The following is a 14,232-nucleotide window of genomic DNA, read 5'->3' on the forward strand; positions in this document are numbered from 1 at the left end:
ATCTTTTCTTGAACATATTTCTCTTATCTTAGCGATTATGCACAAATATTTTTTTTTAATTTTTTTGCCAGACCCCCTTAAAGGAAATTTAAACTAAATAATCAGAAAAGATTATGAAGCTATATCTAGGGACTAAAGAATAACATTTGAAGAGCTTCGGCTTCATAAAAAGAAAGAAAAATATAAGTCCCGATTTTCTCAATGTCCCCGTTTTATCAGCCTAAAATTCATCAAGGGGCTGATAAAAACGGGTTTTTACTGCATTGCCCTTCTCCTATCCATTCTTTTTCTGGGCCGCCGATGGATCAAAAACTCTTGTCGTTGTGTTTATTATATTTATTACGCATAATAAACGTGTCGTTTGCAATTTGGCATTTAACCCAATTATGGAAACGTGTCTGATAGGGAGAGTGGCGATGCCAACTTTTCATTAACATTTCGCAGCGAATTTCTTCACATTCATTTGGGATATTTTTTATACTATTTGTAAACTTGCGTTGCACTGCAACCTTTTGAAATGATCATTGAAGTATTAATAAGAAGCAATAGCATCAGTTTATTTTCTACCATCAAAGGCACCGGTCATAATACCCAGTGTGCTCCTGCTTCTGTCCGAGCCAGTGCAAAGCGAACGAAAAAAAAAAACAGTTACTTGTGTGCATTGTCTGAACAACAAAGCATACCGTTATTTTTATTCTTGTGTGATCTATCAAGATGACTGAGTCTCATCAACAAAACGTGATTATTCGGCCTAACACAGTGGCCATTGACTTCAGGTCTTTTCGCATAAGAACAAGTATTCGTGATGTGGAACATTTGCTGAAGGTGAAAATGCAGCTTCGGTTTTCGGAAGTTACCTGTATGCAGGTCAGGCATGTTGTGCTAATAACCTTCAAAAAATTCGCCCAGGTGACAAGATTCATTTCTCAGAAACACGTGCTTGTTTGTGACAAAGCTGAAATCAAGATCCCTATATACATGGATAATGGGAATATTGAAGTAAAATTACAAGATTTATCTCCACTTACTTGCAAAGTGGCAATTAAAAGATTCATGTCGAATTTCGGAACAGTGGAATCTATTGCGGAGGACAAATGGAGAAACTACTTCCCAAGTATTTCAAATGGTGTCTTTGTGGTGAGAACCCATTCCTTCCTACCTTGCCCTGCAGTACAGCACAAAAGGGGGTGATACCATTACCCAGCGAACTCTTTGTACATATCAAGGACAAACTAATACGTGCCAGTTCTGTGAACAAACGGCACATTACGGACAACCCTGCCCAGAAACAGCTGAGGAAAGCTCATCTCCAGAAAGATATGCCAATACTTAGGCACCGATATCTTTACCTGAACCACAAACGGTTGCCAAATTTGTGGCTGTTGTTCAAGCAATAATGACAACTGCTAAAGTTGCGTCAAGTACTTCAAATTCAACAACTAATGCCACCAGTGAAGAAGCTACCACCAAAGATGAAGTGTTCACATTCGTGACCCGCAAGGGCAAGAAGCCAGGAAGAACATCTGATCGCGAGTATCATGGCAGTAATCAGGATGATGATACGGACGTAAACAACAACGAAGCAGACCCCGAAGTTAGCGAAAGAAGGAACATCTTCCCGACGCGTAAAAAGATCTCCGCTTGCAATACCAAGTTGCGCGCACGGGTTACAGGTTAAAAATAATTTTATTGTTATTTTTATTTTTTGCTTTGTGTAAATACATAAAAGGGCAAGCTAACGCATTGAGCCGTGTCAAATAAACGAATTAAAAAAAAGAAGCAATACTGCCGATGGCCGGCTGTTCGGAGTTCGAATTGCTCGTTTCGAATTATCGGAAATTGATGGCAATCTTCTTTCGTACATATTGCTAAAATAATTTTGTCTATAGGTGAATAGATACCTCTATAATATTCCACGCGGTATTATCCTTTTATGTAACGTCCGCGGAAGAATATTTAATAAAATGCCTTTTCGAACGGCATTCATATTTCTACTGGATGTCGCACTCCTGCAAACTTTGATCTAAAATGAAAAAACAAAGCGCGTGAGTAGTAAACTAAATCACAATATCTACCAAGATAGATCCTGATTCATTTCCCTATTTACTAACACCAATCCTATCCTGCGACACTTGTGGATGATGCAGATAATTGCTCGGTCATAATAGTCACGAGTGTTGAACTAACATTCCTTCCCATTCCAAAATTGACCTGCATGGGCGTAGCCATCTACGTTATTGATCATACCATAATCTTAGTCTATTTAGGTTGCACGTTATGTATTCGTACAAATATATTCTCTCAGTGTATATACTCTTATTTGACAGTTGGCGCTCGAACAGCCGGTCGAAATCTAGTAACGCAATCTAACAAGCTCGAACGCTTGGTCGAATCGAGATGCGGAATGCCACCCCTGTTCTGCATGGAAAAAGCCGATCATAAATCCATGAACAAAAGATCACGATTTTGTGAACTGAACGATTTATAAAAATCGTGACCATCGTTCATGAAATTATGAATAATAAACCTCGTATTCATGAAACTATTTGTGCTTTCCAAAAAACTAGTGCGCCCCGAATATATACATGGCGTTACATTCGAATGTTTGGTTGGGTTACTGTGGTTGTTCCCTGGACATGTGTAGTTTTTGTTATGATTCTTGTTGTTGATTTGGTAATACACTACCTACAGTCATGATTTCAGGATCTTAGTCGCGATTTTCTTAATTTATATTCACGTTATCGTGATATTTTAGTCATGAGTAGAATGATTCATGTTCGTGCTTTCAGGAACTCAATCACGATTTTTGATATTTTAATCACGAGTAATATAATTTACGTTTGCGATTTCAGGATCTTAGTCGCGATTTTCTTAATTTCTATTCACGTTATCGTGATATTTTAGTCATGAGTAGAATGATTCACGTTCATGATTTCAGAAACTCAGTCACGATTTTTGATATTTTAATCACGAGTAATATAATTTACGCTTGCGATTTCAGGATCTTTGTCACGATTTTCATAATATCTATTCACGTAGTGGAAATTTATGTGTATTTTAGTCACGAGTTGTGTGATTTGTGTTCATCATTTCAGGATCTTAGTCACGATTTTCGTAATTTCTGTTGTCGTTATCGTGATATTTTATTCTAGAGCTGACTTATGAGCTCGTCACGTGGAGTAATGTGACTCATATTCATGATATCAGCAGTTTTATCGTGGTATTCGTAAGTTCTCTTTGCCATATCGCGATCTGTTATTTTCGGTTTCGATCGGTTTTTTATTCGGCGTATCGTGACAATATGAACTGAATCATAAAAGTTTGACTGTCTCGCTTTACTTCTTTCTGTGACATATATCACTAACACAATTTTTGATGCTCAGCAAAGCTTTCGTTTTCTGTCCAGACATCACACTGCATAACGGATTTCGATATCCTAACAGCTTTCCTATATCTACTGCTCGTACCTATTACCGGTCGCTAGCAGCTGGACATTTCGTGAAAAGGTGCATGGAACAAAAATGAATCCACGAATAATTATCCCAATTGTGTGGAAAAGTTCACGTGAAAATTTAATTTCCATGTTGCATGAAATTAAAAATGATTAGGGATATCTTTTAAATATCACCAAGACACCAAATAGATCGAAAATCATGTACTAAGAATCATGAAACGGTTCACGAATAGACGAATAATATTTTATGATTTCGTGAACTATTTCACGATGACGGAACCTGGATCGTTACTTAGGAAACATGAACTAGGTCACGAATACATGAATAATGTTTCATGATTTTGTGAACTATTTCACGAGCATGGATATTCGATCATTACTAATATATTAAGAATCATGAATTAGTTCACGAGAAATGTATGGACTCTGGAATAAAATTCCGATTTTCGTAAAATAGTTCACGAGAAAGTATCCAGACTGTTTTGATTTTGTGAACTAATGTTCCTAAATCTATGAATAACATCATGAGTCAACCTTTGGTCTTATGAATAATGTCCATGAAGTGAACTAGTTCACGTTAGAAAATCGATTTAGTAATGACATGGCGAAAACGGCACCGTGTCATAACGTCCGAGGTCATAACGTCCAAAGGGTGGTGCGTCAGAATGTCCGGGACATTATGACGCATCAGGCTGCGTCATAAAATCCGAAAACGGAATTGCGTCATAATGCCCGAACGTTATGACGCACATTCATTTTCGGATCTTATAACGCATCCCTTGTGCGTCATATATTGTCTCGGACGTGACCATGCACATTCGATTTCGGATCTTATATCGCAGTCGATATCCTGGACACTGTGACGCACTTACAGGTTCGGATATTGTGACGCATAAGACCTACGTCATAATGCCGCAGGTCATATCGTCCCAAAATAATGTGCATCGTAACGTCCGGGACATTGTCATGTGCGTCATAAGGTCCGAAAATAAATGTACGTCATTCTAGTGTCACAATGTCCGGAAGTAGTCCTGCGTCATAATGTTCGGGATGTTATGACGCAGAGGAATTGCGTCACAAAGTTCGGAATAATTTGACCCATTCATTGTTTCGGATATTTTGACGCACAGGTACTGCGTTATAGCGTCCCAAGTCATCAGGTCCCAAAGAAAGACACATCATAATGTCTGGGACGATATGACGCACCAGGCTGCGTCATAATATCCGAAAACGGGTGTGCGTCATAAGTTCCCGGACTTTATAACGTATATTTCTTTTCGGATCTTATGACGTACACCGGGCGCGTCACAATGTCCCGGACGTTATGACGCACATTTGATCTCGGATCTTATGTCGCAGCTGATTTCGTGGACACTGACGCTCATGTAGTTTCGGATATTATAACGCATAACAACTGCGCCATAATGTTCAATGCTGTATGACTTGAGACGTTATGATGAAGTACGTGTGCGTCAAAATCTCCGAAACACTGAATGCGTCATATTATCCCGGACTTTGTGACGCAATGCCTCTGCGTCATAACATTCCAATAACAGTGTGCGTCATAAGATCCCAGACAGGACTACTATCGGACGTTGTGACACAAGAATAACTTTGGATGTTATGACGCATTCTCGCTGGATATTGTGACACACTCTCGTACGTCATAATGCCCCGGACGTTATGACGCTCACTATTTTGGGGACGTTATGACCTGGGGCATTATGACGCAGCACATGTGCGTCATAATATACGATACTATGAGTGACAGGGTCCAACATGTCCATTGCGATATAAAACCCGAAAACGACAGTGCGTCATAACGTCCGGGATATTCTGACGCACAGCGGGAACGTCATAACATCCGGAAACGGATATGCATCATAAGGTCCCGGACTTTATGATGCACACTTATTTTCGGATCCTATGACGCACCCCTTGTGCATCACAATGTCCCTGACGTTACAACGCACCACCTTTTGGGACCTTATGACCCGGGACGTTGTGACGCAATGCCTATGCGTCATAATATCCGGAACTATGAGTGCGTCATAATATCCCGGACTTTATGACGCAATACCTCTGCGTCATAATATCCCAAAATCAGCGTGCGTCATAATGTCCCGGGCATTATGACGCACCACCCTTCGGACGTTTTGACATGGTGCCGACGAAAACCGCGATTGAAGTTCATAAAACAAAAACAAATATTTCCACTAATAAATGCGTTACTAACGGAAAATCGAACATAATTATAAAGCACATGATTTTTGTTCACAGTCATGTTTTCGTAACGATCGATTTTTATACTCTGATTTATATATCTCAAACCCATACAAGTTAGCCTAACGCAACAAGTTAATAAGAAGTAATGAACCTTCCTTTCATCCAGTGTAATCATAAATAGCGGTTGTAAAATTTATCATGCAAAGCGAAGCAATTTTATTCATGGAAAAATTTCTATTTTGGTCCCACATGCTTCATATCTACCGACGTGAGATGCCTTATTATGCTATAGGCATTGGAACTGAAGGCTCCCTCATATAGGGCGGAATGAAAATGCTGAACATGTTCCTCAATTTAAATCAAACGTTGAAATAAGTGACAGAACATATATACGAGAATATTTATCGCTTGGGTTGATAATTAAAACGAATCCCTGGCAGGCACACGAGAACCTAAAAAATCTCAATTCGGCAGATTGCATAGCACCTGTCTCACGACATATTCCAAACCCCGTTCAAAATATCCTCATCGGCCTGACAGCAAATATCAATCAATTGATCCAACATTTGCTTCATCGACAAAACTCTGTCAGGAATCATCATTATTCTCAAAGCAAGCAAACATTTGCCTAATGAAAATCCGTTTATTTCTGACTAGTGATAGATCCATTGTCGTTACTGCTACTGCCTGCCAGAACTGGCTACCATTGATAAGTTCACTTTCGCACAGCAGCCTATTGACAGAAGAAGTAAAGATAAAAAATTTAATTTGATAAACCTGCTGCTACCTTCGTGGAGTCCTGACCAAACCGTGCGAACTTTTCGGGCCCACATTCAAACGATGCTAGAAATGAGCGCCTCGTCATTTCTCGTTCGGAAATATTCAAATTCTCATTTTCCCACGAAAACTCATCCTTTTGATGCTTTCAAAAAGAGATCATGTCTCATCGGATTTACCTTTTTTTCTGGAGGAAGCATAATTCATATCCAAATTTACATGCTTTCCATTTACGTTAGTCAGAGAGTGAAAAAAAAAAGAATTTCCCATTCTACACATACGACACGTAGCCCCGGATAACACGCAGTCCGGAGTTTTCAATTTCGCTCACCCTTCAACGACGATGGAACCACTTCCCGCCAGCAGCGCGCCGGCAGTAAACAGTCGGAGTTTTCTTTTCAATCCGCCCCCGTTCGCCATCCGTTATTTAGCAGTACCGGCACCGTGCCATAAATTCTCATTTGATCATCATGAATATGCATTTTTCGACAACGATGGCGACGACGACGAATGGCACAACGAGAACTAGATCCAAAACTGGAACCGGTGGCGGCAGCCAGTCTCCACACTCTCCGGCAGTTCATTTCGAAGCGTTCCTATCCGGTACTGGAATCTTGTGTCTTGTGTGTTATTAAGGCTGCCGATGTCGTCGCCGGGTTTTCCATCGACGATATTCAGGTTCAGGTGATGCTTGATTCGAAACCGGGTAGCTCAAGGAATTTTAATTTTCCTGGTTCGACCGAACACTAGATGTGTTGAATGAGTGAATGGGAAAAGACATTGAATAATTTCGTTTTGTACAATACAGTGTGGGTAATAACTTCCGAACACCGTACATTGTTTGCATTGGTTAGAAAACTAATTACCATGCGTTTCCATCATTCATAATGTGCTGGGGACGCTTGATTCTTCATAACATGTTCGATACATTTCATTCACTAAGTAGAGTACACACTACAAAAGAAATATCGTTCCGCACTGTTCAATCTACGGTGTACATGTCCTCATGATAAAAGCTTTTTTTATTCGACAGTCAACACAATCCAGATCTAACATGTCGGCACGTGTAGGGTCGCTACGTTTACGAACGTACGTTCGTCTGAATATAGATGCCGGTAATTTCTTTGCATACGTGGATGCCTTTCTCGTTATGCGTTCAATTTCTCCTTCCAGCTACGAACGGGAAGACCCTCCTGTTGAACTTTTTTTCCCTCTCCATCTATTACCTTCACCTTTCTGGAATGTGTCCATAATCTAATATCTTCGATGTGTGTTTGTTCTTTTAATCCTCTTTCCAGGTTTTCCATGCACCGATGCAGGCCGGAACGCCGTTCGAGTTCCGCATCCGGTACAAATTCATCAGTCAATCAGATGCCATTGTCAGGTAAAATTATCATTCACGTCTATACGGTATAAAATGCAAAATAGTTTCCTTCCTATTGGACATTCGTACCGGCAGTGCTCTGATGGTATTGCGATGGACACTATTTTGTATGTGACTTTTTTGGTTTTTTCAGTGTTTATTTTTATTTTTTGTGATGCTGGAGTGTTTCGCTATGCAAATTTTTCTTTAGCGCGCATGGTTAACAATTTTACCGGAGTTTGAGCGGTAACACTATGAAAACGGCGAATCATATCGAATGCGACTGCCTTTGTTATGAGTCCGAAGAAGACGAGATGATACCTGCGTAATGGTAACATAGCTGTCTTTGCAAAGGCTCGCATTCCCGACTAAAAATATGTTAGTAACGATTTGGACAACTAAATTTTGTATCCCAGTACAATTCATATGTAGAGAGTGTAGAGTGATTGAACAAATCACACCGACCTTCCAAAGCAGCTATTGTTTAGACTCTTCTAATCTTCAGGGAGTTGCAAAAGCAAGCACTAACTTGACATTTCTTAATGCGACACCAGTCAAAGCACATATTTACAAATTACAGTTTCAACCCTTCGTAACACCCAGCAATCCAAACACAACGTAGCAATGTAACATCTTGATGTACAGCGTGAACAGTAGTGTTCCCATATTGCCTCCTTGCGAGACTGTGGATTGATTCCTAAACTGAAAAGAAACGTGAAGACTAAGCAACTCTCTTTCCGTTAAAGTGTTCTACAGTTTACTCGATCGAAAGCCGGTAAAGAGGTTCAACGGAATTCAATATGGCCTGACCTTAAAAACTTTTGAGTTTGTACACCGGGGTGACCTAAGGTGACATCATTCTATTCCATTCTAACCATTACGCAGCCAGTATTGAAAAGTATTCTGGAAAACACTGCAGTTATTCTCTAGTGTTTTTCTTGTCAAGCATATTATGTCGCAAATTTTAAAACGACCAGGCATACTGTGCAGAGTTTGATTTAACGATGTTTGAAAATTATACAGCAATTATATTATTCAATCTAACTAGCGAATCCTTTTTAATATTGAAGAAGGAAGAAATGAGGACAACCGTACCGACCGTTTCAGTTCAAAGGGGTTATGATAAATCGTTGGGAGTGACTTGGCTAAGAAAGTTAATGTGACTCTTTTGGTCCTTTGGGATGGGACAGATGTATTTTCACCTTTTCCTGGCTAATAAGCCTAGGTTAAAGCGCCTTTACACGCTCTCCGACGTGACCTCAGGTGACATCATTATTTCTTCATTCTCACCGTTCCGGTTATTCTTTCTCTGTCTGTTTTCCACAAAGACTCACGTCCAAACGAGGAATAATATCATTCTTGAAACTATGGAGAGATTCCATGAGAAACCGGCTGACCACAAAATATGACCTTCGCCGATTCGAACAAAACTTTACAGTGGTGTTCAAATTATAAATCTCCATGATTTTATCGGACTAATAAAACATTTTGATACATGAGCAATTTTTCGAAAAGGCGTAATCATGTTCAAAAATGCATGTTCATTTTTTTTGTTTGATTGCCTATTTTATATAGGAAAATTATCTAAGATAGAGTTGCAGGGAATGCATACTTCTGCACGGAAAAATATACACTGACAAAACATTGTGTCATTTACACAAAAGCAAAAAGTTAACAATTTAAATTATATTTATTTTTCCTTTTTATTAACGACTAAGAATGAGACAATTTTCTTTTTTTTATGTTGTAACGACATTTAATTAGCAGGGGACTGAGAGGTGTGAAATATTTTTCAATATTAAGAGCCATAGTAGTTTAGAAAAGCGTGGAATCATAATCAAATTCGATTTTTGACCACAAATAGCATGAATTATAAAAATATGTTAAAATTTGTTGTTAGGAAAAGCTTCTGCATGTTCCAAAAACACTAAAGAAGTTTTTTACGGCTTTAAAACAACACACATTGTCGATAGTTTATGATGGCGAAACGCGAATAACTTTTGAAAGTGGAATAATTGCACAAATTAACTGTTTTTGTTGCAATAAAATTGCTATTCAAATATATCGAGAACTATCGCATTTTGGAAGACTTTTGTTAAATACATTTTGATTTGAAATGAGTTAAAAATGATTATAAATCATCTTATATAATTGAATTACAGTTTTGTCTGTCAATTAGCATGAGTAATTTCAAAACATGTATAAAGAAATGGTTAGAAAAACTTTTTTAAAAGTTCTCTGTAGGTTTTTGTTGACAAGATACAAAAAAAATAAGAAAATGTTTTTTTGTAATTTAATTGTTAAACATAATTTTTTTTCTGTGAAAAATGACACTGCTTATTTATTTTACTCAAGGAAGTCACTTACAACAACTGATTTATGCTTTATTCATGAACGATCTCTGTTAATGCATCATATTTGGGAAATGCACCATGGTGAGAACCCGACCTCGAATCGGACTTGCTTCAAGATATCGTCAATATTAGTCTTTGTTTTAAAGTGACAAGCTGGATCAAACAGAAAATATCAGATGATTTGTTTGTTTTGAGAAGCACACATTTGCCAATCTCTTCAAGATTGCATTAACTAGAATTTTAATCCACACTACTTTTGGAAATGTATACAAGCTATCAGCGCGAAGATTGAAAACGTTATAAAAGCTTCAAATAACGAGTATAAAATTGTGAGAGCCAACATCTATAACGAGCGGTTATAGAAGCAATCGTACCACCCTCTACAACAGGTCACGATTTACGATCTTGATTTCAGGATCTTAGTCGCGAATTTCATCATTTTTGTTCACGTTATCGTGATATTTTATTCTAGAGCTTGCTTTCGAATGGAGTAATGTGACCCATGTTCATGATATCAACAGTTTCATTCTGTGAAACATGTCATGACCACGATGTGTGGTGCTCAACACAGTAATCAAATGAATAACAATGTTCGAGGTTCTAATAGTTTTCTCATATCTACTGCTCGTACCTATTACTGATTCTTAGCAGCTGAACATTTCATGAAAGAATGGAATCATGAGTTTACGAATTCATGAATAATATTTCTTGATTTCGTGAACTATCTCACGACCACGAATGATAAGTCGGGACTATTGATGTAGGACTACGTCTTTGTTTTCGATATGGGAGTGCACTTTGCAAATTCAACAAAAATGTATGTAGGGGACTTGTGGGTAAAATGAACAGGGGGAGGGATAAAATGAACAGGTATCAAAATCAAGTCAATGTTAGTTAAACTTAGAACAAACTTCACAGAAACGTGACCTGTCAAGTATTCAAAGGATATTGAAATAATTTCTTTTGATAAAAAGCTGTCGAATGTGAAATAAATATGATGAAAACCAAAATCGGCATTCATGTTTGTCGCTGATGTTAAATTCGGCATGTAGAATATAAGGTCTTTTGTGGTAAAATTTTAATTTTATTGTGAAAATGGTGTTAGATAACAGTAGTTGAACCTCTTGCAGATATTTCTCAGCAATAAGAAGGGATCAGGACAAATCGGCTCAATCGGAACGGCTGTTAGAAAATAAAATGTCTTAGGGGGTAAAATGAACAGGTTGTAGTGGGGGTAATATGAACCATCTTGCTGCTCCAAGTACCAAGCCTCAAAATTAATTGCTAAGTTCAAGTTGCTATATCTTCACTGTTCTCCGACAGATCCTTAAATTTTAAACACCTATGGATAACCCCAAGTTTGTAGATGTGTTTCCATGTCACAGAATTTTAAATTGGTTAGCATTACATGAAAATTTAATTTTTCCGTGACAAGTTTTTTTGCCTACAAAATGCCCTGTGTGTATGCAATGCTTATGAGCCGCTGGGACATCAGCAATTGCTTTTCAACGCTAAGCATTGCATACATACAGAACATTTTGCAGGTCACTAGAAGGTGTTCATTTTACCCACACGCTATAATCATGTCTCTTTTTTGGACTTGTTTTGAAATCAAGAATAATGTTTGGAAACTTGTGGTTATGTCGAAATATTTTCACCAAATATGTACAAAACATGCCTAACAAGAAACGTATGAGGTGATTGTAGTATCTCAATCACGTATTAGTTAGAAAATAATGACTTTGCGTAACGTGTTCATTTTACCACCAGTTCCCCTAACGAAAAGTAGTCAGGTTGCACACGCTTATAATTCAGCCTTCTCACGATAATTTTTCAATTTTTTTGTGCATATCACCCCGAAATGCTTCTAAGAACAGATTCCAATAGATAAACCCAAAGAATTTTCGATGCTGGGTCATTAGGCCGAAGGTCATTCGGCCGAAAAGCATTAGGCCGAATGGTCATTAGGCCGAATTGTCATTCATCCGAATGCAAAAGGCTGAATGGCCATTAGATCGAATAAACCAAAGAGAGTGATAGATGAAGTGGTTGTAACGGAAAAGAATGATCAGTTTTCAATGAAGGGTGATTCATTTAGATTTTTTTAAAACTTATAATTATAATGTTTAGCATATTTACACCCCATTTCTCGCTACTGATTTATTGACTGCATGTAATAAAAAATAAAATGGACGCCTAATATGGCTACACCACATCGCTTCAAACTGGGTGCTGTCCGACATCGCTACCGTTCCTAATTGATAGCCCATATGTTTGAATAAAACGGGCAAACGAGTGGATCACAGGTTCGCCTGCGAGAGACCGGCGGATCCTCAGCAGCATTACGCTGCTTCGGATCCTTGGCATCGGTTAGAAAGTTAAAAAGTAGATAATTAAAAAATAAATAAATATGCGTGTTTCTGGTGAAATATTTGACCCGACAGTGTTTTTGTTCATGTCTCCTAAAAAAAAAAAAGAATTGGCAACTTAGTGGCATGTACAATGAAAACTTCTAGAATAAGTTATCCTCTTTAATTACCATAATCGAAGTAAAGAGAATGAACTTTAGTAAAAGTTGTATTCAATGTTGTATGTATGTGAATTGTCATCTAGATCAACTTCCGTAATTTGACTGGCTGGATAGAAGTCGTGAAATGCACAGGATATAATTCGAAAGAACAGCTTATATTAAAAAGAAGGATAAAACATCAGTGATTTAAATTAATTGAGTTAGGGAAATAATTAGAGATTTTGAGAGAGAGAATGTAGAACAAAATAGAAAAGTAAGAGATAGTGGAAGAGGGTGAGACAAAATGGTAGAGAAGGAATATGAAAGAAGAAAATTGGATTACTTTCATTCCACAAGACTTTTTTAAGGAAGGATTGATCAAATTGTCATGGAACAGATTTTTTATTATGCACAGATTTTATGTGCTTAGCATCCTTCTGCCTAATGGCTGGACATTGTTGTCGACTTAATGTAAAAAATAAATTATAATAGCGCCTAATGTGGCTATGGTATCCAGACAATGAAAACAATACGAGATTCGTTTAATCGAGATACGAAAACTTAGCTCATACAGAGAAGCCCAGAAAGCTGTACGGGATAGGCCTCGGTCCCTTTCACTCCTCTCTATTAAGCATCCGATCTAAAGTCCATTCGGCCTAATGACGATTCGGCCTAATGGCCATTCACACATTTGCACACAGAAGGTAGCGCTTCCCAAGTCTGGCACGACAGATTTATGTACCTAGCGCGCAATGCTTATATGTATGACGTCTTCATCGACTATTTAAAGAACGGGTTTGACCGGACAAGCTCAGTTGCCTGTTGAACGGCAGCGGAGCAGATCACTGCGCTTCGTGTTTTCACAGCTAGGGAAACTGAATCAGAAGTCCGTAACACTGGAAGTACGCTACGCAGTGCCGTTCAACACGCGAGTTTTTTCGTTGAAACAATATTTTTCCAAAAGAGAGGTTGAAAAGGTTAAAATTTCTTTAATAATAATAAAAAAAATCTTTTCTTTTGTGTTGTGCTCGTTTCAAGCACAAATTTTATGTACAAACTCGAACGCATTAAGGGGTTATATATGTTGAGATGCGGGAAAAAAGGGACAAGTTTGAATTTTTATAAAGATATGTAGCCATATTTTTATGAAATACTTGTTAGACATTTAGCGTACTACAATGTCCAATTTGCAAAATCCACTTGAGAAAATAAAAAAAATATTAATAATTGTCGAAGCTATAGCAATTTCCGCGAAACGCGTTTTTTCAAAGAGGTGACTACGATTCCAGTCCAACAGCTCAACAGAAACCATCAAACTAAACAAAATCATTAGTACCTGTGGTGTCCATGAACGATCTATTTAAAAAATTCTTTTTGGAAACGGGGACGATTTTTCCAAAAAAATCACTATTTTCACCTGAAAAAAATCATTAAAAAATTCATAACAATAATATGAAAATTTTGACAAGCAAAAAAAAAAGTTTTGAGATCGGTTGAAAACTTTTCCGGCAATCGTAGTCACCGCAAAGACGCTCTTGGAAAACATGAT

General features: G+C 37.9%; 1 protein-coding gene across 2 annotated transcripts in view; it reads left to right on the forward strand.

Moving 5' to 3' along the window:
• The window catches only part of LOC131691912 (uncharacterized), a 460,379-nt gene that overhangs the window by 285,538 nt on the left and 160,609 nt on the right, over positions 1-14,232 (forward strand). For both annotated transcript variants that reach the window (XM_058978657.1, XM_058978658.1), the window contains exon 7: positions 7,756-7,841. In XM_058978657.1, coding sequence (XP_058834640.1) covers positions 7,756-7,841 — 86 coding nt within the window. The remainder of the gene's footprint in view (positions 1-7,755; positions 7,842-14,232) is intronic.

This window comes from Topomyia yanbarensis, chromosome 3 (genome assembly GCF_030247195.1).
Source record: "Topomyia yanbarensis strain Yona2022 chromosome 3, ASM3024719v1, whole genome shotgun sequence".
NCBI classification, from domain to species: Eukaryota; Metazoa; Arthropoda; class Insecta; order Diptera; family Culicidae; genus Topomyia; species Topomyia yanbarensis.